This window comes from Rattus norvegicus, chromosome 2, assembly GCF_021556685.1.
Source record: "Rattus norvegicus strain SHRSP/BbbUtx chromosome 2, alternate assembly SHRSP_T2T, whole genome shotgun sequence".
Classification (NCBI taxonomy): Eukaryota; Metazoa; Chordata; class Mammalia; order Rodentia; family Muridae; genus Rattus; species Rattus norvegicus.
Window position 1 is genome coordinate 53,250,210 of NC_141535.1, and position 27,597 is coordinate 53,277,806.

General features: G+C 38.8%; 1 protein-coding gene across 6 annotated transcripts; it reads left to right on the forward strand.

Annotated features, from left to right (window-relative positions):
• Positions 1-27,062, forward strand: Paip1 (poly(A) binding protein interacting protein 1). Of its 6 annotated transcripts, none has more exons than XM_087628386.1 (12): positions 568-836; positions 970-1,184; positions 1,622-1,791; positions 9,296-9,481; positions 12,014-12,126; positions 15,541-15,652; positions 17,651-17,776; positions 19,210-19,316; positions 19,998-20,115; positions 21,065-21,119; positions 24,650-24,743; positions 25,785-26,972. In XM_087628386.1, the coding sequence occupies exons 3-12, from the start codon at positions 1,693-1,695 to the stop codon at positions 25,876-25,878; spliced, it is 1,104 nt and encodes a 367-aa protein (XP_087484512.1). In that variant the 5' UTR covers positions 568-836; positions 970-1,184; positions 1,622-1,692; the 3' UTR covers positions 25,879-26,972.
• Positions 27,063-27,597: the final 535 nt, after the last annotated feature.

The following is a 27,597-nucleotide window of genomic DNA, read 5'->3' on the forward strand; positions in this document are numbered from 1 at the left end:
GGCAGAGGGAGGGCTGCGTCCCGGGCCCCCTTCGCCGCCAGGCCTCGGGGTTCGGCCGGAGCGCTATCGCTGAACACACCTGCGCGCCCACTGAGGTGCGCGTCGGCGAACCCTGGCGCTGCGCCCACGCCCCCTCCCCCCGGATTATTTTCCTGGCACCAACCGTCAGTCTCGCACTTTTCACCAGAGGAACCAGCGGGGAGGTCGGAGTCGCCCGGTAAGCGTCCCCCGAACTATCCCTCAGCCCGACCCCGGGAGCCTAGACCGCCGAACGCGTCCGTCAGCGGAGCCGCCTCCTGGCCCGGACGTCGCTCGTCCAAGCGGCCGGGTGAAGCCGCGGCTGCCCGCCCGCCAGCCAGCCTGCCTGCCCGCCCGCCCGCCCGCCGGCCCGCCAGCCCGCCAGCCAGCCAGCCAGCCAGCCAGCCATCCGCGAACGCGAGCGACCGTCGCCAGCCGGCGGGAGGGCAGCCGCGCCCCGGGCCTCCGGGCCGCGGGGGGCCGCTGTGACCCGTCTCGGCCCCACTGCGCCGCGGGCGGGCAAGTGGGCGGGAGGGGGAAGTGGGGCTTAAGGGAGAGCGTCCGCCAGCCGAAGGGAGCTGGGGAGGCGGGCGCTGTGCTGCGGCGCGTCGGCGGGGGCCCGGAGCGCGGAGGACCGAGCAGGGCCCGCCGGCCTCCTCCATGAGGCCTGAGTGAGGCACAGCGGTGACAGGCGGCCCGCGGCGCCTCCCGCGCGTCCTATTCGGAGCAGCGGCGGCGGCCCCGTTGGAGAGCAAGGAGCATGTCGGACAGTTTCGATCGGGCTCCAGGTGCTGGTCGGGGCCGGAGCCGGGGCCTGGGCCGCGGAGGGGGCGGGCCTGAGGGCGGCGGGTTCCCGAACGGAGCGGGGCCTGCGGAGCGGTCGCAGCACCAGCCACCGCCGCAGCCCAAAGCCCCGGGCTTCCTGCAGCCGCCGCCGCTGCGCCAGCCCAGGACCGCCCCGCCGCCAGGGGCCCAGAGTGAGGCCCCCGCCGGCTCCGCGCGGCCTCCCCGGCCTGGGGCGCTCCCAGGTACGGAGCAGCTCGAGGGGCCCCGGTGCTCCTGGGCCAGCTTTCCCCCGCGGGCCTTCGCGCACGCCGAGCTCCGGCGCGCCGAATCCGCCCCCCGGTTCTCCGAAAGCATTCCCCGAGGGGCCCGCTCGGCACGGGGTAGGGACTAGCCAGGAACTGGGTTTGGAAGGAGGTGGTGGCTGGAATCCTTTGTGCGCTCCGGCTGGGGGAGGGGCCCGGGCCGGGTGCTTAGTCTGGCGTCCCGGGAGGAAGTCAGAATCGCCTACCTCTCTCTAGTGAACCCGGGGCCCCAGGCGAGCATCACACTTCTTAACCAACTCCTTACTAGAGAGGGAAGGGGTGGGAAAAGCCCTCGAACTTTCGATTTGCAGGCAGGTATGTGCACTCACGAACCAAAGCAAGGCTATTGTTCCATTTTGCAAGCTCTTTTGTACGACTCTTAACGATCTTACGTTTTGTATTTAACTCCTAAAATCCGGAAGTTCTCAGACGGTTTCTAAATCTGTAGTAAGTTGCTATATACAAAGGAATGAATACATCTAGCACTGCTTTTTCTTTTCCTTTTTCTTTCTCAGAACAAACGAGGCCCCAGAGAGCTCCACCTAGTTCACAGGATAAAATCCCACAGCAGAACTCGGAGTCAGCAATGGCTAAGCCCCAGGTGGTTGTAGCTCCTGTGCTAATGTCTAAGCTGTCTGCGAACGCCCCCGAATTTTACCCATCAGGTTATTCTTCTAATTATACAGTGAGTACATTTTTTTTAAACCTCCTACAACTCTTGTGTAAAACTATTGGAATAAAGTGGTTATTCTCGCTAGAGTATGCTGGCTGCTTTCTGTACTACACACAGAAATATCTTACTCAGCGAAGTCATGATTTAGGAATATAATTTGCAGTTATGTATGAGATATTGGCGTGTAAGCTTGTGAATGGGAATTCTTGCTGGCTCGTTTCACTGTTGTGTTCCTAGTACTTAAAAAGAATATATAAAATAACCTGGTATGAAAAGCCCACTGTCAAACATTTTCAATTTGTAAAACTAAAATCCACTTCTGAACCTTCTAGATAACCTGTACAGTGAGCAGTCAGGAAAGCTTCCTTTAAATTGATTTTAGTCACGTTGCAGAAAATTCTTTGGTGTGGCCTTTGAAGTAAATTAAATAGCGTTTTGCTGTAGATATTCTTATGAATATTGAGAAACACATCTCGGCTCTTTATTTCTAGAGCAAGTTTTGTCCATTATGTTAAAACAATTTTTTGTTGCAGGTTACATGTTATATACAGAAATATTGTAAATCTTTGATTGATTGGGTTTTGTTGTCTTTATTTTGTTGTTGTTGTTGTTTTTGATTGAGGCAGGCAAGGCAGTTGTCCTGCTCAGCCTTCCAAATCTGGGATTACAGGTATAACTTCACCATGCTTAATATGTAAGCGATTTTGGCAAAGCATCTACATAAGTATACTATACATAGGTATAAAGAACTTTCTGCACTTTTTTAATCTTTGTCAATAATGCAGCAAATCTTAATTGGTCCTTGTTTTCATATTAGTAGGACGCATAATGTATGGTTAAAATGTATAGGAAGAAACTCATTGTGCTTACTAAATTCAAAATAGTCAATGCAGAGAGATTAGCATTAGAGAAGGGAGGCATGACAGTGGTGAATTAAAGATGATTGGTAATACCTCAGCTAGAAGTCTCTCAGTCTCTTCAGTTTACTGGATAATAGAATGAACAAGGCTCAGCTCACAGTTAACCACTCAAGACAACTCTGACAAGCAAACAGAAAAGTATCAACATACAATAAGCCCCATTCATCCCTAAAATTATCACTCATGCCCAAAGGTAACCACTGAGCTTTGTTTTGTTTTCTTTAGATAGTTTTGATTTGTATTACTAATTATCCTTGAGCTTGATAACCTCTCACCTCACCTCTCCTCTGCTGCCCTGTTCCCAGTGTTTGGGTGTGAGTACTGACTCACCATTTTGACATACAAAGTATTTTTTCAAAGCTTACATAAATGAAGTTTTTTAGATTGTTCTAGCTCTACATCTAAATTTATATTGTAACATAATTTGAGATAATTTATTCACATCACTTGACTGTATCAGGGTTCCATTTGTTCCTTTATCAATGGATAATTTCTACTTTGGGGCTATTGTGCTGAATCTTGTCTATGTCCTGACTGATATATGCCTTTATTTCTGCTTGGTTTGTAAAAGAAGAATTATAGTAGCCAACCTTAATAGAATCAGCCATCGTCTCTAAGACCTTCCCAGTCTACATTCCTCACAGTGTCTGATTTGCTACTTGCTGCTCTTTCTAGTCAGAACTTGGTATTTTCTGTTTAGCCATCCCAGTAGTTATGGTTTCTTAAAATTAATGACTGCATACCTTCTGTAATCTGTATTTGGTTCTCCTCATGTTTGATCAGTGTGGAAACTCTGAATTTTGTAGAAATAGAAGTTCCATTCATCTTTTAGCTTTGGGATTAGACAGGAGACAGTATGAATATGGCCGGAAGAGCAGTTGATTTGGTGAAGAAAGCCATTGTCATGAAAAGTAAATAGGAGTAGCTTGGCGTGTTGTCAAAGTTGTATTTGGCTCAGAAATGGAAGGAACCATTAAAGAGCTTGAGTAGTTGAATAAACTCCTTGAGAATGTTTACTTTTTAGCAGCCAAAACCAGTTACCCGTTCATTTTCCTTCCTGTTGCCGTGAACTATTTTATTTTATCATGGGAGGAATACAGGTTTGTTGTTGTTGTTTTTCATTTCAAAGTCCTGAATAAAATTCAAATGACCCTTCAATTATAAGTATATTTGTTTGTGGTTATGTACAAGTGAGTGCATTTGTCTGAGCAGACCAGAGAAAGAATCGGATCTCTTTGGAGATGGATTTACAAGATGGTTGTGAGTAGCCAGTGGATGCTAGGAAAGGAACTGGGTCTTTACACATGCCCTTTTTTTTTTCCTTCCTTAATGACGTATGTGTATGTGTATTAGTGTTTGACCTGCATGTATGTTTGTGTGAAGGTGCTGGGTCCTCTGGAACTGGAATTATGTATGACAACTGTGAACCGCCATGTGGATGTTTGAAATTGAACTCCAGTCTCAGGAAGAGCAGCCAGTACTCTTAACCACTGAGCAATCCCTCCAATCCCGTGTTATATCCTCTTAACCACCAAGCCATCTTCTCTACCCCTCCACCACTTCCTTTGAATCAGTGTTGTATTTTAGGAATTCTTTCGTTTATTTATTAGTGTAACAATTTCTCTATTCAGTGTACCAAAACAAATTAAGGACTAGAAGCTTCTTTGGCCCTGTCTGACCTTTTGTTTTAAAGATTGTTTTAATTAGTTGACAAAATTTAAATTGGATATTGAAAAGTCTATATTTCCTAATTTCTGTTCAGTCCATAATGGACTGGAATTCTGAAAGCAAAATTGGTTGAAGCATAAGAGCATTAATTAACAGTTTCTTCCCTGAATGACTCTTGTGTTGTAATTCTTATGAATTTCATGGGTAAGTGCTTGGGCTTTTGCTGCTATGCCCCAGTACATTTTCTCAACTTTACTAGTTCACATGAGTGTTTACTCATAGTCCAGGTTAAATGTTTTTTAGTCCATTTAGTGCAGAACAAGAGAATCCTCATTAGCCCCAACTTTTCATATAAGTTCCTATAAGGAAATCTTTTCTGTATAATAGCCATGTCCCAAAGTAAGCTAGATTCACACATTCCACACATAGTTCAATACTTATGCTGGGTCAGCAATAGTCATATAGTACAAAGCAGAGAAAACTGTCTTGTTGTTGTTGAGTGTACTTTTTTTTTTGATTTGTGAATGAGTAAAGACACTGTTGCTGTCTTCAGACACAGCAGAAGAGGGCATCCAATCCCATTACAGAGGGTTGTGAGCCACCATGTGGTTGCTGGGAATTGAACTCAGGACCTCTGTAAGAGCAATCAGTGCTCTTAACCACTGAGCCATCTCAGCGTAAAAAAACTGTCTTTATGGAAGTTCTTTTCTAGAAATCTTCCTGTTTCCAGAAATCCCTTGAGTCTGTTCTTTATACATAATTGGTTCAGTGAGATGGCCCTGCAGGTAAAGTGATTTGCTGCCAAGCTGATGACCTAAGTTCAGTTCCTGGGACCCACATGATGAAGAGAACCAACTCTCACAAGTTGTCCTCTGCCTTCCGTGCATAGACAGACCCACAAATGTGCACACATGCATGCACACAGAAAACCTTTATGGTGGTTTCTGCTGTGCCTTTTAGGTTCCTTCACAACTATGTGTGCTCTTAATCTTCATTCCTTCTCACTCTGCTGCTAGAATTTCCTCCTTTTCATATTGTCTTAGCAAGTTACTGTATCCATCTCTTCATGGTTGCTTCTTAGACAAATTAATATGACCATGAATATTTAATCATAGGTTACTTACTGGTAAAAGGTTCCATATAGGATCTCATCAAGCCCTTGTTAAGAGATGAAAATGTTAGTGTCTTACTATACCATCACCAACAAAAAAAAGCTTTTTTCCTAAAAGTATCTTCCTTCAAGTTACTGCTGCCTTTTTTTCTCTTAAAAATTGTCATCGGTACTCTGTGATGCTCAGTGAATGCATGTCTCTGCAGTTGATCCCTCTAGGTATGTCGATGCTATTTTTATGACTGTAAATGATACTCCTCTGTTTTTTAAATATGTAGTCGTCTTAACCTGCCTTTATTTTAGGCCCCAACACAATATAATCTGTTCAGTTTAAAAGACTATGCTGTGTCCTATGGTATATGTCAGTTACCTTTTGTGATCTTTAATAAAATCTCTTATAATTATACTAGAACTACATATTTAATATTACTAGTTTTGTTCTGTCTTTGTGTATAATCATCTTTATTTCTAAGACTGCAGCTAACATTCTCTTTCAGATTTTAACCTATGAACCTGACACCGATCATCACTTTTCCTTACTCAGCTGCCCTTTGATTTCTGAGTTGATATTTCTCTATCCTCCTCCTCCTCAGACCACAGCCTCTAATGTTTTTCCATTTTATTACCTCCTTTGTGAATCCTGCCTCCTCCCAAATTCTGATACTTACTTTCTCGTGTATGAATAACCGTCAAATCTCATTCTTTAGAACTCCAGACTTTGTAGCTTGATCTTTTTCTTAACTTCATAAGGATCTCATATTTAAATTAAAGTGTAAAATAATTATCTTACATAGTTTTTTTCCTAATAGGGTTTGGGCAGGAACTTGGTTGTGTTGACTCAGCCCCCATCCTTTTCGGGGTTCATCCAGCTGATGACCTAAGTAGTCTGAGTTACTCCAGAGTCTCCGTCTCTGCTCAGGTCCCTCTCCCAGTGCCTGGGATTAGGACCTCTTGACATTGCAGTACGTAGTGACTACCTTCATTAAAGGTACATTTGTAAACTAGTGGTCCCTTATAATCTCCTGCGTAGAACTCTAAGAAAAAAGCTTGAAAAAATACTCTTCAACTGATAAGTTGGTTGTCTCCATGATGAAGACAGAAGAAGTCCTTGAAAGGTGAGGGGCTAGAGAAGCAGTGCAGGCCTCGACTCAAGCCCAGGTGGGATGCCTCTGTTCAGAACTCTCTGTACAACGGCAGACCTAGGTCTCTCCTCTATTCTGTATTCAGAACAGCTTTGTTTTACTTACCAGACTTGAATTCTATTTTAGAGAGTTCTGTTGACTTTATATAAAGCTGAAATTGGACACTGTAAACTGTGCTTTTGTTGCAGTGAATGACATTTGATAGAAAATATCAGCTGCTGTCTTTAGACTCCTTGTCATTATATTAAGATTCTTTTAACTCTCCAAAACTGACCATGTCCACCAAAACCTTATTAATTCTGAAATACTGAGATAGGTAATATACATGTTAATATGTTTTATGCTTAACTGCTTCACAACTTTTCAATAAAGAGGAAGTATTAATAATATGAACAATGTTTTCATTCCAGATGTGTTGTTAAATTGTTTAGCTTTGCTGAAATGTTGATGGGTCTGTACAAATAAGTCCCTTTCTTAAAAAAAAAAAATTATATATGCTCTTTTCATTTAACAGATTATCTTGTGACTGTTTCTGGAAGGATGGAAATGTATATCCTGCCATATATATAATATAAGTTATATGTTAGATATATAAATTCTGCCTTGTTTTCTTAAGTGGCTATATGAAAGCACACCATATAAATGTAATTTAACCAATATCTTGCTTATAGATTTTGTTTGTTACCAAGAAACATATCTTAACACTTATAAAGTGTCAAATTTGTGTTCTAATATGTAGTTATTTTGAGAATAGTGTAGGATATAAAAGTACAATTTTTAGTTAGCTTTGTTATCATACACAAATTATTCAAGTTGTGTGCAGCTTTGCTTTGTATAACCACACACACACACACACACACACACACACACACACACACACACACGCACTGCATTTAATTAGCCTCCTTATTCTACCCCCTAAAACCAAGCAGGATCTAACTAACTCTTAACAGCCACCATCCCTTCCTCAGTCCTCTGCATTAGCTATTGATTTTGTTCCTCAAAAGTGTCAAGCCAAGTCTCTCCCTCTTTGGAACCAACATTCTGCATCTGCCCCTGCATAGGTTATCTTTCCACCGATTTCTGACAAGTTGGGAAGGGATTTTGTTTGCACTTTTAGTCAGTTCAGGTGTTCCTACTTTAACATTTTTAGTAATCTGTTTTGTTTTGTATGTATGGATGTTGTGTGAACAAGTAATATGTGTGGACCATATGCATGCCTGGTGGCTGCAGAGGTCAGAAGAAGGCATTGGATCCTCTGTAACAGAGGTAAAGAGGTGGTTATTATGATCTACCATATGGGTGCTGGGAACTAAACCCACATCCTGAACAACAGCAACAAGTGCTCTTAACCACTAAGCTTTTGTCTACCTGCTTCCAGATATTATCTGTCAAGACTGTCTGGCCATGTTTTCCATAATTACCTCCATATCTGAATGCACCTTACATCGTGGGATTATGAGAATGGAATTTTAACTTTGCCTGCTGTGCACGGCAGATAATTGTCATAGAAGTACGATATAGTTTGTCACTTAGTGGTCACTCAGCATGTGGTTTGATCTCAGATTCAGTCTTACTGTGTAGTGTGACGATCTAGTTCTGGAGTGACTGGTGTGTCTCTTGAAAGGCTGAGGTACAGCCATATCAGAAAGAGGAGCTCCATCACAGGAAGGTTGGCCTGGTGTGCTATTCTTTGTACTCACTGACTCTAGAACTTAGAGTCCTTCATAAACTACTTCTCTGTTCTGCTTATTATTTCTAATTTGAGTTTGAGCATAAGAGATAAACTTTAGCATGCTTTGGATAGTATTCCATGTGATAAGAGCGAGAGGGATATGTTATGTTATTCTAGCCTGCTAGAATTTTACATAATTCTATCAAGACTCCTGGCACTAGTTACAAGGTTAGCAGCTATGAAAAATGGAATATTTCAGTGAGAAAAATAGTGTTTTAAAACTACTGCTACTATCCAGATTGGTTAGAAACCACATAAAGCCGCCAGAAAGTCTCCTACTATATACATTATAATATAATTTTATACTTAAACACTTAAATATGTTTCCCCTTCCTTGGGTATCAACAAATAAATGACATATACTAATTTCGGAGGGTATTTTTTCTTTCAATATAGATGTAGTCTTAAACTCATTCGAGGATGTACAGAATAGAATAGTATAGTGAATGTTTCTGGGTTGGCAATTCTGGTTTCTGTTTGGTCCATCTTTTCCCATCAGTTTTAATGCAAATTTGTAACTAGAGTTTATTTCATCTGTAACTAGATTCTTTTTTTTTTTTTTTAAAAGATTTATTTATTATATATAAGTACACCGTAGCTGTCTTCAGACACACCAGAAGAGGGCATCGGATCTCTTTACAGACAGTTGTGAGCCACCATGTGGTTGCTGGGATTTGAACTCAGGAGTTCTGGAAGAACAGTCAGTGCTCTTAACCGCTGAGCCATCTCTCCAGCCCTAGATTCTTTTTATATTGCTTATTATAGTGATTTTAAAAACACTTAGGTTAGCAAGGGAGACTAATAACTGCATGCACTTAGTTTCTGATCTTTAAAGTTACTCAAGGTACTAACCAAAACTCACTGCTAGAGACTGCCTCAACTGAAAGCCAGTTATATGAATTATTCTGGTTTTGTTTTTGTTTTCATTTTTGAACTGTAGGAATCCTATGAGGATGGTTGTGAGGATTATCCCACTCTATCAGAATACGTTCAGGATTTTCTGAATCATCTTACAGAACAGCCTGGCAGTTTTGAAACAGAAATCGAACAGTTTGCAGAAACCCTGAATGGATGGGTCACAACAGACGATGCTTTGCAAGAACTTGTGGAGCTTATCTACCAACAGGTAGGCAGGCTCGTAGCCAGGGGTGGCCGGGAGTTTCTCTGGAGCCCAGAATGCGGATACTCTTTGAAAGAGACTAGGTTACTGTCTGTTTCATCCAAACTCATTAATGTTTTATGGTTAATAGGAGCTTTGAAGTCTGCCTATAATTCGAATAGTTAAGAGGTCCCAGGCTAGAGGCAGGCCACACCATAGATTGGCCTGCATAGCTGTGGTCTACAGAAGCCGGGCTTACACATAAGTAATAGCACAGAAAGGGGCTTTAGGCTCTGACAAAGAAGTCTACACAAGAATCACATACCCACCCTCACATACTCCCACTTTGTAGCATCGGAACTAACATACACAAAACAGTTGTAGGGTTTTCCCCTCTTTGTGTTTAATTATGTAGGACTATTGGAGAAAGGGAGAAAAAAGTTGAGAATTTTTTTTGCCTCACAAATGAGTTGTCTTTAAAAAGCCAAAGTGGTGTTGAGGATTGAGTTCAGTGGCCAAGGACCAACCAGGCAAGTACAGGACCCAGAATTTAGTCCTCAGCACTGAGATAAATAAAAATAAGCCAGATTGCAAAATAGTCAAAAATTAAGTTTCAAACATTTTTCTTGTCTTAATTTATGTATTCATATGCTTTTCAGAAGGTCTCACTTTGTATTCAGGCTGGCCTAGAACTCACTATCCCAGACTGGCCTTAAACTAATGGAAATTCTGCTTCCATCTTCCAGGCTGTAGGATTGGGCCATGTCCACTCTTAGGTTTTGGATTTTAATTCCTGAAAGACTTCACAATTGACATTTATCATACAATATTCAGCTTCTATCGCCATGTATTGAGCAGTGATACATTTAGTGCCATTATAAGGGTTCAAACTGTATCAGACAGTATTTTTTTTCCCCCAAAACTTTATTTTTAAAATTGCCTTCAGTACAATTTTAAAAGTTAAGGAACTTTCTTTTTTACCATTCCCAAATAATTATTAACATGTATAGAAAACCATGCATTACAAAGATGATATGCAAAGACATCACTCTTCTAAGAGGTTGTGTCATCCTTAGTCTGTATCAAGATTAGGAAGGCTGTCTTAATCATTCAAGTATATCACTTAATTCTACCACATAAGACCAAAGAAGAAAAATAGATAGCCTGGAAAGATGTAAGTCTTCTTGAGTAACAATTGTGATTGGATCTTCAAATTTTAACACTTGAGATTTCCCAGTGGACCTTGAATTTGTGCACATGACTGCTATCATCCTCTACCTCAAATGTGGGGCATTCTTCTTGAAATTTCAATTAAAGAAGAATATACTCTGTCTCCAAAACAAAGCTTTCAAGATTGCGGATGGAGAGAATGGGAAATAAGTGGGGCAGCTTAAAGTAAAGTGCAATCTACAATCTCATCTTCTGATGTGGGGAGACAAGAAATAGTATTTAAACTGGAAAATCACATATACAGCCATTAATGGGAAAATAGAAGTTTGGATTTCTATGAGGAGAAATCAGTGTCGTCCCCCACCCCCACCCCCCGAAATGAACCAGATGTGAGAAAGGAAAAAAAAAACCTAGAAATAAAAAATATTAATCATAAAGCATTTGCTATGTTTCTAATAATCCTAAGCATTGTACAAATAATCTAGCTCAATGGCTGAAAGTGTTATTCTTCTGTATACTTTATATATCCTGAGCAGAAAAGTTTAAGTGACTTGGTCTGCTCTAGTAAACTGATCTGGAGGAGGGTACAGAGGCTTCAGCCCATCTGTTAGACTAGAATCTGTGGTCGATTACCTTTGTGACCTTAGTCAGGCTTCTTAACACTCCAGTGTGTTTTCCTATTTCCCATGAGGTGGTGAACTGGGTCATCTGCTGTTCTCTAAAATCTGCAACTGAAGTCAGATTTCTTAGGTGTTGTTTTCACTACATCATGTTCTCTTCCAGATGTAGTATATTCTGGCTTTGTTGTTTTTTTTTTTTTTGTTTTTTTTTTTTCATTCTCTTTTTAAGTGGCTTAGTTGTTTTTCTTTTTATTCCAAGTGTTTTAAGATGTCATGCCAAGTGCTGTTAATCACTTCTGTGTGTCAAAATGAAGCTCAGGGAGGTTTTAGTAGTGGCCAACGTCACAAAGCAGAAAACTTGGGTGTCTTGTGGACTGCTAGGTCCCAAAGTTTGTGCTCTTACCCTGAGAAGCAACGCTGCTCAATAGTTTGGTTTCTCTTTCTCGTCTTTCATAATTGTTCCCAAGCAGCTGTATATATATCTGTATTTTCAGCAAAAATGGGTTAACATCAGGACATTTTCTAATTGTTTTCTGGTAACCTCAGATAAATGAGGAATCAGAGAAGTTGCCTTAAATGTTTTTCTTTGTACTGTGGTTCTTAGTATAATAAGGCTAAGTGAGAGAATTAATTTCCTTTTGCCTAACAAAAACCTTTTTTATATACTATATAATTTTGGTAGCCAAAATGGTTTCCTCCATAAAATATTGCTACGTGTTTGAATTGATGATAATGTATTTGTGTCATACAGAATTTTTCTTTTTAAAAGGCCACGTCTATCCCAAATTTCTCTTACATGGGAGCTCGCCTGTGTAATTACCTGTCCCATCATCTGACAATTAGCCCACAGAGTGGCAACTTCCGCCAATTGCTACTTCAAAGGTCAGTGTGAACATAAATTACACATAATAGAATTTGACCATTGATGTTTTCTAAAGACCTCATGATATACAGAGTTCCAGGGGAATATAGGCAAACCAGGCTAATTTCTAAAATATTTAAACCTTACACTCAAATGTGTCAGTTTTCCTATAATAGCCTTTGATTTGGGTTTTGGATTTAGGGTTTTATTTCCCAGAATCATCAGAATGATTACTGATGTGTTCTTAGGTACTTCTGTAGTTTTGGTTTGAGAATTTAAGTTAGATAAAAATGAATAATGCGTGTTTTTTTCCTGTTTGATTTGAACTACCACCTGCATCACACAGCATTATTAAACCTGAACTTTTGTTATGTTCCGTCCGTCACTTGTTGTTGTCTTTCTAATTGCTATATAATAGCTATTTTAAGAGCTCTAAAATTTTAATTATCTGGTCTAAATAGTTCTTAGTTCTTGTGGAATCTTCTTTGCTGTGTATTTTTGTTACAGTGTAGAAGTAGTGCTTGAATTACACAGTTAGTATTTATTACATATCAAGAGGTGGCATTGATTATGAAGTACAAGGAAAAACTAATTTTCTTAGTGTGTGGTAGCTCATACCTGAGCCAGGATTGCTTTAAGTTCAAGCCTAAGCTGCAAAGTGAGATATCCTTCCTCAAAAAAAAAGAAAAGAAAAGAAAATATAAACTGATTTTTTCTTTTAAAAAAAATTTCTCATCATTTGAATGGTCCTTAGCAATAAGATTATTTTCATATTTAATAAATTTATTATTGGGGCCAGAAAGATGGCTTAGTGGTTAAGAGCACTGACTGCTTTTCCAGAGATCCTGAGTTCAATTCCCAGTAATCACATCGTGTCTCACAACTATCTGCCCTTCTCAGGTGTCTGAAGACAGCTACAGTGTACTTGCATACATTAAATAAATAAATCTTTTTTTAAAAAAAGTTTATCACTTGTTCCCTAATTCTTTAAATATCTAGTGGAAGGCTAGAAATGTAGTTCAGGACTAGAGTACAAAGTCCTGAGTTCAGTTTCTACTGGACATGCCTGCATGTGTGTGCACACACATATAACATACCAAAACAACAATATAATAATAATAATGGTTATAAAATATTTCTGTATAAGAGTGGGAAAAAAATAATCTTCCCTATTGTCGTAGTCAGGGTTCCTGTTGCTGTGATGAAACACCATGACTAAAGCAACCTGAGGTGGAAAGGGCTTACTTGTGCTTTCATATCGATTTTCAACATCAAAGGAAGTCAGGACAGGAACTCAAAACAGGGCAGGAACCTGGAGGCAGGAGCTGATGCAGAGGCAATGGGGATGGGGGGTTTATGGAACGCAGGAAATACCTATCTCCCTCAGGGATGGCACCACCCACAATGGGTTGAGCCTTCCCATATCAATGACTAATTAAGAACATGCCCAACAGCTAGATCTTATGGAGGCATTTTCCTCAATTGTGGTTCTCTCCTTTCAGATAACTCTAGCATATGTCAAGTTGACATAAGACTATCTAGCAGTCCTAGGGAAGTAGTCAGCCCTGATACCGTATGCATACAAGTAACATACAGACTGAGCAGAATACTCACGCACATACACATATATACATATACATAAGTAACAACAATTAACAATTAAGAGGCTAGAGACCATATATATTTGAAGGGGGAAATAATTCATGGGAGGAGAGAGAAAGGGAGAAATAAATGATGTAATTATATTTTAATTTAAAGAAATAAAGGTGGTACTTTAAAAATACTTATAAAAGATGAATTGTGCTAGCAGCTAAAGGGGATAGTCATTTATAGAAATAGAAAAAGGAGAGATGGGTTCTTGTCCTATACCATGTTAGTACATCAAACTAAAATGAGGCAACTGGGGTAAGTATTTAATGAGTAGGCAAGTCTTGGGTTCTCAAAGCTATTTTAAGCAAGATATTGTACCCATAGACCACAAACTTAGATTTATAAAATTAGTTAAATATAAATTACATTTGTGAGAAGTCAAATTAATGTAAAGTAAAATTCAAAATTTTATATATAGCAGTGAGCTCTTTTTATGCATTAATAAAGGAGATCTCTTAAGAGTGAGTAAGAAAAAGCCTAGTGGGGCTGGAAAGATAGCTCAGCAGTTGAGTCTCTGGCTGCTCTTCCCGAGGACCTGGGTTTGATTCCCAGAACCACATGACAGCTCACAGCCCTCTGTAACTCCAGTCCTGGGATTCTTTTCTTTTCTTCTGTGAGCAGTGCATGAACATGGTACACATACCTGTAGACAAAACACCCATACATATAAGAATAATAAAGTTTTAAGAAAATGTTTTCAAATAGCTCTGGATAAATACAATTTGGAAAAATAAAAATGGCAAAGTTACATATATTTTTAAAAACTACCCTTACTGTAATTAAGTATAAACTGTGGTATCTGGACAGAGAAAGTGGAATCTAAGCAGGGTATGATGCCAGAAAGGCCACCTTATTAAAGTTCTCATTCTTTGAATTTTCTTTGTTCTGAGTTTTCTTTCCAATTGTGAACTCCTACAGTACTGTAATTCTGTCAAAGATACTGATTTGAGAAAGTGCTAATAATGTGAATGGGAAACAGCACAGTTCTACCCTTAAAAGTATTTGCCTTAGTAGTTTGAAAAGGACTAAGTGAAGTTGCAGTGGTATTGCGGGAAATCTGGTCTGTTTTTTCACCTTTGTGAAATAAACACGGGTTCTTCTTATTGTTGAAAATAGTTAGGTGAAATCATTCATGTATGGGAGTAAGGATTTACTTGGGCACATACATTGTGTCTTAATATCTTATGGCTCTACTAAGTGACAGTGCTAAGTTCAAGGGCAGCCTAGACAACTTAGCAAAAAACGTATCTAAAAATTATGAAAAGGGCTGAGGAGGTTGCCTTGCCTTGCCTTTCCTTATGCATCCAAAGCCCAGATTCGGTCTCCAGTGACACACACACACACACACACACACACACACACACACACACACACAGAAAGAAAAGAAAAACCTTAAGGACTCTTTTTTTCACCCTTCAGCTGAACTGGATATATACATACATTCTTATTTTTAAAAAAAAGTCGAAGAAAACAAAGTTCAGTTCTTCTTAGTAAAAAGACCTATTAGACATTAAATAATTTTTTCTTCCTGTTTTTAGTACTAGGATGTTCTGAACCTTGTGAAGTCTTTATTATTAATACTGCAATAGTCCAATAGTTTTACTGCACTTATTCCTGCCATTTTCTCAAACTGCAGCCTTTGGAGAGGTCAGGGCAGTCCTTGCCCTCATTGCTGTGGGTAAACAGACCAGCTTGTTTTACTGTTGGAGAGACAAAAACAGTGTGAGATAATAAAAGATGCGTCTTCATTAGGTGTGAGAGAATAAAAGCTACGTCTTCTTTAGGTGCCGGACGGAGTATGAGGCAAAAGACCAAGCTGCCAAAGGGGATGAAGTGACTCGAAAACGATTTCATGCGTTTGTCCTGTTTCTGGGAGAACTATATCTTAACCTGGAGGTAAGAGCATTTCTTACTAGGACTTAAGACTCCAACACATAAAATTCCAGGAAGGAATTTTGTTCATGGTAACTTTCCACCATCAAAAATAAAATGGGGAAAAACTAGTGCAGTGATAGCAGGTGATAACTGCCTGCAATCCTGGTACTTGGGAGGCTAGCCTGGGTTACGTAGTGAGAACCTGTTAAAGTTAAGCAAAAGTAAAAGGAGGGAAATAGGAGGGAAAGCAAATCGTTTTGTACTTAATTATATTTGAATGGAACACTGATAACATTTTCTCTACTCATGAGCAGGATGTTACAAAGTAATAACTGAATTTTCAGAAGCGCTATGTTCTCAGGAAGCTCACGTGTCAGCTAGGCTGGCATCACCCTTATAGCATTGCTCCTGCTGGGGCCTCCCAAGTGCTAGAATTACAGGTGTGGGCACCACACATGGCTTCAGTGCTGGGTTATTCTAACCATAAAAGGATAACACTTTAAAAGTCTTTGTATATTTCTTTTTTAGTTTTATTTGTTTGTAAGATAAATAAAAACACCAATTTAAATTAAGTCACATTCAGGGGGCTGGAAATCTAGATCTACTCTTGTGAAAGACTGAGAGCCAGCATATGGGTGGCTCGCAGCTGTCTGCAACTCTAGTTCCAGAGAATCAAATACTCTTTTTAGACCTGTGGATACCACACATGATGCACATACATACATATATACATACATACATACATACATACATACATACAGACAGACAGACAGACAGACATACAGACATACAGACATACATACAGACATACATACAGGCAAAAACTCATGTACAGAAAATAAAAATAAATCCAATCCATCTTTGTCTTATGAAGTCATGTTAAAATGCCACTCAGAAATGTGCCTACTCCTGATGCGACTTAATGTGCCAGGGCAGGTTGGTACCCATGGTGGGGGGTGTGGGAGAGGTGTTCCCTTCACAGAGGAGAGGTTGGTACCCATGGTGGAGAGGGTGGGACTGGGAGAAGAGGAGGGAGGAAGGAGGCTGCGATGGGATGTAAAATACATAAGTAGATAGGAAAAAAAGAAAAGAATGCCGCTCAGAGATGGATGGTAGCAGTGCACACATTTAATCTCAGCACTTGAGAGGCAGAGGCAGGTGGATCTCTATGAGTTCCAATCCAGCCTAGTTTGCAGAGCGAGTTCAGGAAACCCAGGGGTACACAGAGAAACCTGGTCTCAAAAAAACAAACAAAAAAGCCATTTAGCATCTCCTGTGTGGCAATGATAAGGCTGCTAATTCTATGGGGAGTATGGAGGCAAAGCACTAGTCCTACACATGAGTTAGTGAAGTGGTCTAATATAGAAAGGGGGTAGTTTTAACTTGTATAAAAAGCAAAGGGACTGGAGAGATAGTTCAGCAGTTAAGAGCACTGTCTGCTCTGCCAGAGGTCATTTCCCAGAAACCACATGGTGGCTCACAAGATCTGTAATGAGATCCGTCTTCTGCTGTGTCTGAAGACAGCTACAGTGTACCCATCTCTTCCTTTCCATAGGACCAGAATTTGATTCTCAGTACCCACTTACTGCTTTAGAACTTTTTGTCCAGTTCCAAAGGATCCAACTCTTCCTGGCTTCCATGAGCAGGAGACATATACATTTTGCACAGAAATCTATTTAGGCAGAACACCCAAACACATAAAAAAACTTGAATATTTTTTAAATGATAGCCTAAATTACAGCATGTTTGGTGAAGCAGCAGTATTGAAGTGGACTTATATGTTTGTTTTATATGTAATGAATAAAAATTAAATTTTACCTGTGATTTGCAGTTTTATTAAAGGTCTCAATTATGTAGAGAACAATTATAATTAATTTGATGAAGTTAACTGCAGTGTATTCCTGAGATTTTTTTATATTTAACCCAAATACTTATTTTTGCAACCTTCACAGACTACTTCTATATGTCTCTATCACATTTTACTCTTGTTGCTTTAATTGTCTATTTTTTCTCCTAAAGATTAAAGGGACGAATGGACAGGTCACAAGAGCAGATATTCTTCAGGTTGGTCTTCGGGAACTGCTGAATGCTCTGTTCTCTAATCCTATGGATGACAACTTAATTTGTGCAGTAAAGTTGCTAAAGGTTGGTTTTTATTTTCTTTTTTCTTTAATTTTTCTTTTTCTTTCTTTTTTTAAACATTTATTGTGTAGTCAGAAGACAGCTTGAGGGTTTTCCTTTCTACCCTGTAGATTTTGGGACTTGCACTCTGGTTGTAGGACTGGCTGCCAGTGCCTTTACCAGCTGAGCCATCTCACCAACTTATACTCTTAAGTGTAATTTCACCCACTTGATACATAATTTAGAAGATGGAAAGTATGTGTAGTTCACAAATTCAAGATTAAGTTTTAAAGTTAAATAGTTGGCATCCTACATTTGGCTTTCAAATAAGTTAGAAACAATATAGTATATTGAGTATATAAGGATTAAATTAGAAGAAAAAGTGGAAATCCTTCACCCCAGCCCATTTGTAAACTCCCTTCCCTGTCTATGCTTATGTGTCCTTACAAAAACATTCTTAGTCTATTTCAGCTTTAGTTTTTGGCTCCCAGATGAAGTATCTTAATCACTCTAGAGAGATTTTAGCTCTGTATTGAGTAACTTCTTAGTATTGTATTGTATTGTATTTAAATACATCATTCATCCATTATTTTAATAAAAATTGGGGCAGTTTCCTATTTGGCTGCTAGAGCATTGCTAGTAGTCTCTCATTATCTCTTTACAGATACTTAATAAAGCGTTGAACAGATTCAAAGGGTCATGAGCATAAGTATTTTATATCAACAGTTAACATCAAAGTTTGATGAGCTACTGTATACTCTCCTTAGTGATGAGTCAGCATTCCTTTCTCCATCTTCCAGGGAAAAATATGACCAGTTGGGTTTGTCATGAATGAATTTTAAAAAAGCCTCACTATAATTTGAAGTTATCGGTAGTTAATTTAAGCATTCCTTCATGCTTATAGCCATTTTTAAACAGTTACTCTGTGTGTGTGTCTGTGTGTGTGTGTGTGTCTGTGTCAAGAGGGTGTCACTATGTGGATCTGGCTGTCCTGGAATAGCTCTATAGACTTGAGGCTAGCCTTCAAAGTTGCAGAGATCCATCTGCTTTTCCTCCAAAGTGTTGGGATTAAAGGTGTGTATCACCACTGTCGGCTGTTGATTTTTATTGTTTTATTTTTATTTTTTTGGCAGGGAGGGGGTTATTTCAATTTATAATTTTTAGGTCACACTCCACTGTTAATTATTTTTTAAAAAGAGGTAGTCAGACTTAAATGTCCAATCTTAATAGGAAATATATAATTATAGATATGAAGCCTTATACTTTTATTTTCTAATTAATCAAAGGAAAGCAGAGATAGTGTAGAAGTCTCTGAATAGACAGTAGGCAGAGAATAATTGGAAATACCAAATCATTTAATTCATTTTGTTAAGAAAAAGTTCCAGCTTTTGTTAATACATTTTTTAAAATTTCTCTTTTACTTTATTTCTGGTTTTTCTGACATCTGTGCTTTTTAGTTGACAGGGTCAGTTTTAGAAGATACTTGGAAGGAAAAGGGGAAAACTGATATGGAAGAAATAATTCAGAGAATTGAAAATGTTGTCCTAGATGCAAACTGCAGCAGGTAGGAAAAGAAGCCAGTAGATCTTAGTCTTCTATTATTTTCTTACTGTTCTTTAAATCTGTGTACTTCAAAGAGTAGTTGAATCTAGTATTTTGTCTATGGTTTCTCTAATAAATTTTGTCAGCTACACTTAAAATTGAAAACTTAAGATTTTCTTTGTGGTAAGATATGATGAATTCGTTAAGAAAGAATATTATGACTTTAAACATGGACCCAGTGTTTATGCAGTGAATTCTACCATAAGTAATATAAGACACTAGTAGAATTCATGACCATATAGTCAGTAAAGTAGAACGTATTTTAAAGGTATTGCTTTGTTTGGCTTTTTTTTTTTTTTTTTTTTTTTTTTTTTTTTTTGTCTAAGACAGGGTCTCACTATATAGTTCTGGCTGTCCTTTAACTTGCTAAGTAGGGCAGACTACACAAGGACCTACCTGCCTCTGCCTCCCAAGTACTGAGATTGAAGGAGTATGCCGCTAGCGTATGCCAGCTTCAAGCTTTTTTCTTTTTCTTTTTTTAAGTAAAAATAATACAGTGAATTATGTCATTGAAAATGTCTAGAAATTTAAAACATTGGTACCTACGTTAAATAAATTGAGCATTTTAAGTCACTGGAAGTATAGAGCCTGACAGCATTTGCAGTAGATGCAAATTCACTTTTTAAAACCTTTTTGTCTGTAGAGATGTAAAACAGATGCTCTTGAAGCTTGTTGAACTTCGATCAAGTAACTGGGGCAGGGTCCATGCAACTTCAACATACAGAGAAGCTACTCCTGAAAATGACCCTAACTACTTCATGGTATGCCAGTATTTATATTTTAAGTTTCACTTAATGCTTTGTTTTAGTTTACTTTTTTATAGCTGTCATAAAACACCATGACCAAGGCAACTTAAAAAGAAAGCATTTAATTGGACTTACAGTTCCAGAGAGTTAGAGCCTATGACTGAGCAAAGACACCGGCAGGGACAGCTGGGAGCTTATATCTCAGTTCATATACAGAAGGCAGAGCACACTTGTAATGATGGCTTGAGAGTCTTTTGGAACCTCACACCCTGCCCACCAGTGACACTTCCTCTAACAAGACCACACCTCTTAATCCTTCCCAAACAGTTCTACCAATTGGAACCAGGTATTCAAGCATATGAGCCTATGAGAGCCCTCCTTAATCAAGCCACCACATGATGAATTCTACTTTGGAAACTGTTTGCATTAGATAAAGCTATTCTCATAATTCAGTGCCTATTAAATTTTTTATTGCCACAGAAGCCAGCAGATCATGTAAATAGAGACCTTCTAGTAAAAAGGAGACTAAACCAAGATACATCGTTGTTAAGGAAGGAATAGTGATAATGCATGGGTCAGCATTATAACCACATTTCTGTGTCTCAGATGTTCTCTACCATATAACTTCTGACATTACCAAATAAAGCAGCTACAGAGAAATACTCAACCCCAATCTTGTAAACTCTTTAAGTGGCAGGATATTAAGAAAATAAAACTAAACTAAGTCAACATTAAGTTGCAGTTCATCCAGGAATGAATCAAACACGACAGCAGGGCCTTAGAACTACAGGAGGGTGAGGGGACAAATGGAAATATAAGAACCATGTGCATGCCCAGCGAAGCATAGGGGCTGTCGAGAAAGTAGGGGTGCTTACTGTGTATAATTTGATTGTGGGTGATGGAACACTCAGGCCATGTGTACTTTAAAATGAGTGCCGATTTTTATCGTTTGGATTTATCCTAGAATGAACCAACATTTTATACATCTGATGGTGTTCCTTTTACTGCAGCTGACCCAGGTATGTTGTCTCAGTTACTTTCCCGTTTTTCTTAAGTGATAAATTACATAAAACCACTCCTTGACACAGTACAAAGTATGGTTTTTCTTGGTGGGTTTCATATGTTCTAAACTTGTAAGGTTACAATTTGTCCTATGTAGATTACTTGGGACCATTTTAAGGAATTAGTTTGTAGTATCTTGTTACTTTCTCAAAGATTTCATACCTCCACGAAGTGCAGCCATTTTTATTTTGTACTTCCTCCTACTGTGTGTTTTCGTCTTAAGTTTTCTGATGATTAGGATAGAAGGCAAAGATGATTCTAGTTGACTGACTAGTTAGCAGCTTATTTTAATGTTAGTACTTATAGATTGCATTGTATCTACAGTTCAAAGTCATTAAAATCCAAATCTCTGCATACCTTCCAATAAAGGGTTATTTTAGAAAAAATGCAGTAGTCGTTATACAGGTGGGACTGTAGACTGAGAGTTCTGATTTAATACAAACTACAGCCGACTGTAACTAGGATTTCTCCAGTTGTTTCCTCTAAATAACAAGCATTGAATGTCCCATGCCTCGGCGCAGAGGAGTCTCTAGGATGAAAAAGTAGAGCGAAGTTACAGGCGCAAGCATGTTCAGTTTCTCTAAGTTACAGGCGCAAGCATGTTCAGTTTCTCTAAGTTGGGCGCTGTTGCTGGATAGTTTTTCAGCCTGATCATTCCACTTAGTTTTCTAACCTGTGTCTTAGAGGACTTTTGTTTTTATTCTTGGCAGTGCTTATTAGATATAACTTCTGTCATTCCAGTCCTGTGAAATTGGACGTATTTTCGTGACTAATAACACTGAATTTCGGGGGTTGGAGAGATGGCTCAGTGTTTAAGAACACTCACTGCTCTTCCTGAGGTCCTGAGTTCAATTCCCAGCAACCACATAGTGGCTCACAACCCTCTGTAATGAGATCTGATGCCCTCTTCTGGTGTGTCTGAAGACAGGGACAGTATCTTCTCTTACATACATAAAATAAATCTTTTTTTAAAAAATCCAGAATTTCTTCTTGGGTGTTAACCTATGTTTTATTTTGTCTTCATTTGAAAATTGCCTATTGGTTGGCTTTTTCCCTTATTTCTGTTGGGTCATTTGTCTTACAAATGTGTGATTCCTTACAAATTCTAGAAAAACATGATCTTGACCAGGGATGAGGCTTATCCCTTTGTGCTGTATGGCTCTCTTTCCATTTTATGTATGATGTGTTTCCATAGACATGCTGTAAGTTTCATCAGTCTTGATTTTACTGGTTTTACTAAATTACATTTTCATTTTCTCCTAAAAATCATGCTTGCTATTTTCCTATTTAAACCTTTAACCCACCTAAGTTTTACATGGAGAATATAGTAGGTATTAAATATTTTTCCACTGTATTGTCTCAATATCCGGTATTAACCTTTTTTCTCTCTTCATTGTAATAAGTTTCCTATAGTATTCCGAATACTATTTATTCTTGTGGATTCTTTGTTAATATAGTTGTCTTTCTTTACCAATAACCCATTCTTAACTATTCTTATGTAAATAATGCTGTTTCTGGTAGGACAGATCTCTTAAAAGCTGGCCAGGAGAGTTGGAGCATGGAGGCCACACCAGAAACCTGGGGTAGAAGCCTTTGAGTTTCGGAGTTTGAGACCTGCCTAGGCAACATAGGAAGGCCCTCTCTCACAGAACAATTGAAAGACTTCCTTCTGTGCAGAATTTTCCAGAGTTATCATCCTTCACTTGATTCTTTGGTGTCTATTTTGTCAAATTTGTTCCTACCGTTAACAGAGATTCACTTTGGTTTTCTCAGGTTGGTTTTTGGAATTTGGGGGTTTTTTTGTTTTGTTTTGTTTTTTTGCTTTTTATTACTATTATTATTATTATTATTATTATTATTATTATTATTATTATTACCTTGACTTTTTTTCAAAGTTTCAAATCCTTTCTCTCCTCATTCTATATGTAGTCTTTGTTTTGTTGTGTAACCCTCTGTGTAGGAATCACACAACAGTAAGGAAGAGCATTGCGCAGAAGCTGGTCTTCTCCCAGAGGCTCAGATACCCATTTACTCAGCACATCTTCGCCGTCTCTGTCTCCACACATTTGTCTTCGTAAACCATTTGGCTTGCTACCTGCTTCAGTATGAATGCAGTAGTGTTTTAACCTTTTGTTTTCTTGATTAAAACCCTATTGTCCCTTTGGTTTTAGGACCTCTATCTACTAAAAATAATTTTAGATTTGCTTTTGCCAGGCACTGCTGGTATATCACTAGCTTGGAAAAAGTTGGATATTTTTTGTTTGTTCTTTTTGTTTGGTTTTTGTCTTGAGGCTTCTTTATGCGGAAAGTAGAAATTCAAGGTCAATTCTCTTGTTACAAACTCTGGATAAACCGTTTCTCCAGAGTGCCAGGCCTCATTCCAAACCCAAACATAAAATAAAATTTTGTTTGCCACTGAGGTGGTTTTTTTGTTTGTTATTTTGTTTGTTGCTCCTGCAGATCCATCCTTTAGATACCAACCCTTAGATGTTTATGAACGATGAGAGATTGGTATATGAATTCTGTCTTCCTGTTCAACACCGAACCAGGGCCTTGAACACTCTTGTCTGTGTGTGTGTGTGTTTAAATGCAAAACCCCTTGGCAGCTGAAACCAACAGCCTCTGGATTTATAGCAGGAAATTTTTATACTTAAATTTTCTCTAATCTGTCAAAATTGGAATGGCACCAACCCCTGGTGTTGAGTTAGAGTTTTATAAAGACAGTCTTGGAAAAAACTCATCCAGTGATGTAATAACCTTTCAAAACAAGAATGAAGATTAGCCTGTATGGTGCAAGACAGTAATGCTAGCTACTCTGTAGAGTCCGGACGTTTAAAAGACATGCCTGGCTCGAGATAAACCAAGCCAGGAGTAGTGGCTAAGACTTTTAATCCCACACTGAGTGCTTGGATGTAGCAGCAGGAGAATCTCTGAGCTTAAGGCTGGCCTAGTTGGCATAGTGAGTTCCAAAGCACTATAAAGAGATGGCAGATAAAGGGACACTGTCTCAAAAACACCAAAAACAAACAAACAAAAATGATGAATGACAACAAGTGAAAAAGAGCCTGCTGTGGTGGCACATGCCTTTAATCCAGCCTGGAGGACCTCTGTGAGCGTGAGGCCCATTGAGCTACATAGGAAGTTCCAGGATAGCCAGAGCTACATGGTGAGACCCCTCTCAAAGAAGTTAAAAAGAGGTCGATTGGGGGTTATCGTTCACTTGTAGCTATATGCCATAAGGGAGACCTTAGGTTTAATCTTTAGCAACCAACTGTAGAATGTACTTAACATTTAAAAGAATAGTATATAAAAATATTTTAGGGTCTGTGAGCATGCAGTGAAACAAAGGCAAGGCAATTAAGAATGTAGGTTTTATGAAAGCATTTTATGTAATTTTTAGTATAAAGTCATTAAGAACTTTATGGGGTAAACACTGTTCATTTCATAAGATTATCTGCCCCCCCTTTTTTTTTTCTGTGTTTTATAGATTACCAAGAGAAGTATCAAGAGTTACTTGAAAGAGAGGACTTTTTTCCAGATTATGAAGAAAATGGAACAGATTTATCAGGGGCTGGTGACCCGTAAGTTCTCTTTTTCATTACTGATAGTTTTGTGTGTATGTGTGTGTGTGTGTGTGTGTGTGTGTGTGTGTGTGTGTGTGTGTGTGTGTGTGTATTCTTAATGTACATGTGTGTGTGCATGTGGAAGCAAGCGATCGGCAGGTATCAGATGTCTCTTTCAGTCACTGTCCACGTAATGTTGAGTCAGGCTCTCTTGCTAAACTCGGAGGTAACAGACTCACTTAGGCTGGCTGACCTGCAGGAATAGGCCTGTCCCTTCTCCCCAGATCTGGGGTTACAACCACTGGTTACACTTGGTTTCCAACTTGGGTGCTGGGTTGCTAAACTCAGGTCTGTCTCCGTGCTTCCTAGCAATTGCTCTCCTCTGAACCATCCTTCTAAGCCCCTTATTGCTCACTTTTTAAATGAAGGTTTTATGCCCAAGTTTTGAATAGAAATAGCATTCGGGGGGCCAACAAGATAGCTCAGTTGGCAGAAATGCATGCTTCACGAGCCTGGTGACCTGTGTTTGCTTTCTGGAATTCCCATGTCGGGTGGAAATAAAAAATTGATTTCACAAAGTTGTTCCCTGACATCCACGTAGGCATCTCTGAGTGCTGTGATTACAACAGTGTACCACTGTGCCGCAAGGCTTTGTATCATTTTAAACTCCTGTATTTGGGAACAGGGCCACCTGGATAACATAATCTCAAAAGGAGCTTTCTGCTACACAAGGCTGGTTTCAGATATGTGGAAAAGTGACCTGCCTTTGTGAAATAGCCTTGCAGATATAGGTTTTGATGTTAACTAGACATAACCACTGGAAGGATACAACTTTTTGAGTGGAATAATAAAAAAGTCATAGGTAAATTTGAAATAATTCTAATTAAAGTGTCTATTAATAAGATGTAAATTTATATGCCAAGCCTTTTATTAACTTTTAAGTGAACATACCTAAAAATATAACAAAATTCTGTTTCGGAAAGTACATTTAACATCTCCAGACATTTTTGGATTTGAAAAACAGAAAGGCACATGAATCATTTTTGACTTCTTTTATAGATATTTGGATGATATCGATGATGAGATGGACCCAGAGATTGAAGAAGCTTATGAAAAGTTTTGTTTGGAATCAGAGCGCAAGCGAAAACAGTAAAGTTAAATTTGAGGATATCAGTTTTTTTTTTTTTTTTTTTTTTAAGTTTAGGTATGGTGATTTAGCAGAACACAGGAAAGCAAGAAACTGTGTCAAACTTATACCAAATTAAGGATGTTGAGTTATGTTACTAATGTATGCAACTTTAATTTTGTTTAACACTACCTGCCAAAATAAACTTTATTCCCTGTAACTTAAATGTGTATATATATATAATAGTTTTATTATGTACAGTTAATTCTACTGTTTTGGCTGCAATAAAATCGATTTTGAAATAAATGAAATGTTGAAAGAAAATTTTGCTAGCTGGTTAGATGCTTATTGTTCAACTTCTTTTTCTTGAGGTTAAAAAGTCTTAGCCTGGAAATACATATTACTGCAAAAATGTAGCATTCTTTTTTAGATATGATTACTACAGCTTTTATTTTAGTTTAGCATTTGATGTTCTATACATTGAGTTTCAGGTACTAATCACAATCATGAAAATCTTTAGCACCAAAGTCTTGGAGTCTATAAACAACCTATTTACATATGTAGATGCTATTTGATACCAAGGGCTTTTAAATGTCATTAATGTGGGGTTGGGTGGGTCTTAGACACCAGCTAAGGAACCAAGACTCTTCATTGAGGATTTATTCCAATTCAGGAGTGGTTTGCGTTTTGTTTGCTTCACCTGACTAATTTCATTACCCGCCATCCTACAGTATTATTCTGCTTTCTTCATATGGCTTACTCATTTTTATTTCATTGCATGGTGCATTGACTTTTTACTAGAGAATTTTACTAGGTATTTGTCATTCAAGTTTCCATCTGCTTTATATTGGTATACCGTGAGGGTCACTTTTCTAATACTTTTACTATAATGTACCACCTCAGCCCTGTTTAAGTAATGTTTTTATCTAATGTCAAATCTTTTCCAACTAACTAAAAGTAAACCTATATAAAAGGGTTGTTGTAAATGTGCATGTAAATAGTTGTGTTAATAACTCATTGTTTTACATTTGGTACATCTGTGTCTGCTTATACACCTAGTTTTCCCACTTCTGCTTGTTTGTTTGTTCAGTCTGTATTAAAATTAGAATTGGAAAATAAAACTTAGTTTGTTTCTTCTAACTTTTTAAAATGGTATCTTAAAGAACTTTTTGTTAAGCTTGCTTACATGAAATAAAGGTTTAAAAGTTAGAGAAATTACGATACCAATTGAATAATTGAATTCAGTAACATAAATGAACCTAGAAAATTAACAAATACAGTAATTTTTAGAATCTATGTTAAAAGTAATTGTAGAATTGCTTTCCTAAATGAGTGCTGTAAGTTGACTCCCAGCACAGCCTGTGGTCTAGGAACATAGTGGTTGCAGCACATTAGAACAGATAACTGAGAGATACTGGTCTGCATCTGTTTTAGACAGCTACTGGTCAGTGTAAACATCCAGTATTTGACACTCCCTCCATTGTCACTAATTACTGTACTCAAAAGTAGCTATGAACAGAATCTACTTGCATTGGTATTGTGGTGGCAGTTCATAGCATGCAGAAGACCTAGCTTGATCCCTAGCACTGAAGTTAAAAACCACCCTAGTAGGAAAAACAGTGGGCTAGGGATAGCCTGAGCAGTCCTTGGAGCCATCTTCTCACATCACTATGAGAGGACCCCTGTCTTCACTGGAGCCAACCTCTCACATGGCTGTGAGAGGACCTGAGCTGTTGACTAGAACTT

Coding starts and splice junctions, on each gene's coding strand:
- Paip1 (XM_087628380.1), top strand. CDS start 779: ATGTCGGACAGTTTCGATCGGGCTCCAGGTGCTGGTCGGGGCCGGAGC. Junction 12,127..15,540: donor CGCCAATTGCTACTTCAAAG/GTCAGTGTGAAC, acceptor CGTCTTCTTTAG/GTGCCGGACGGAGTATGAGG. Junction 17,777..19,209: donor GTGCAGTAAAGTTGCTAAAG/GTTGGTTTTTAT, acceptor TGTGCTTTTTAG/TTGACAGGGTCAGTTTTAGA.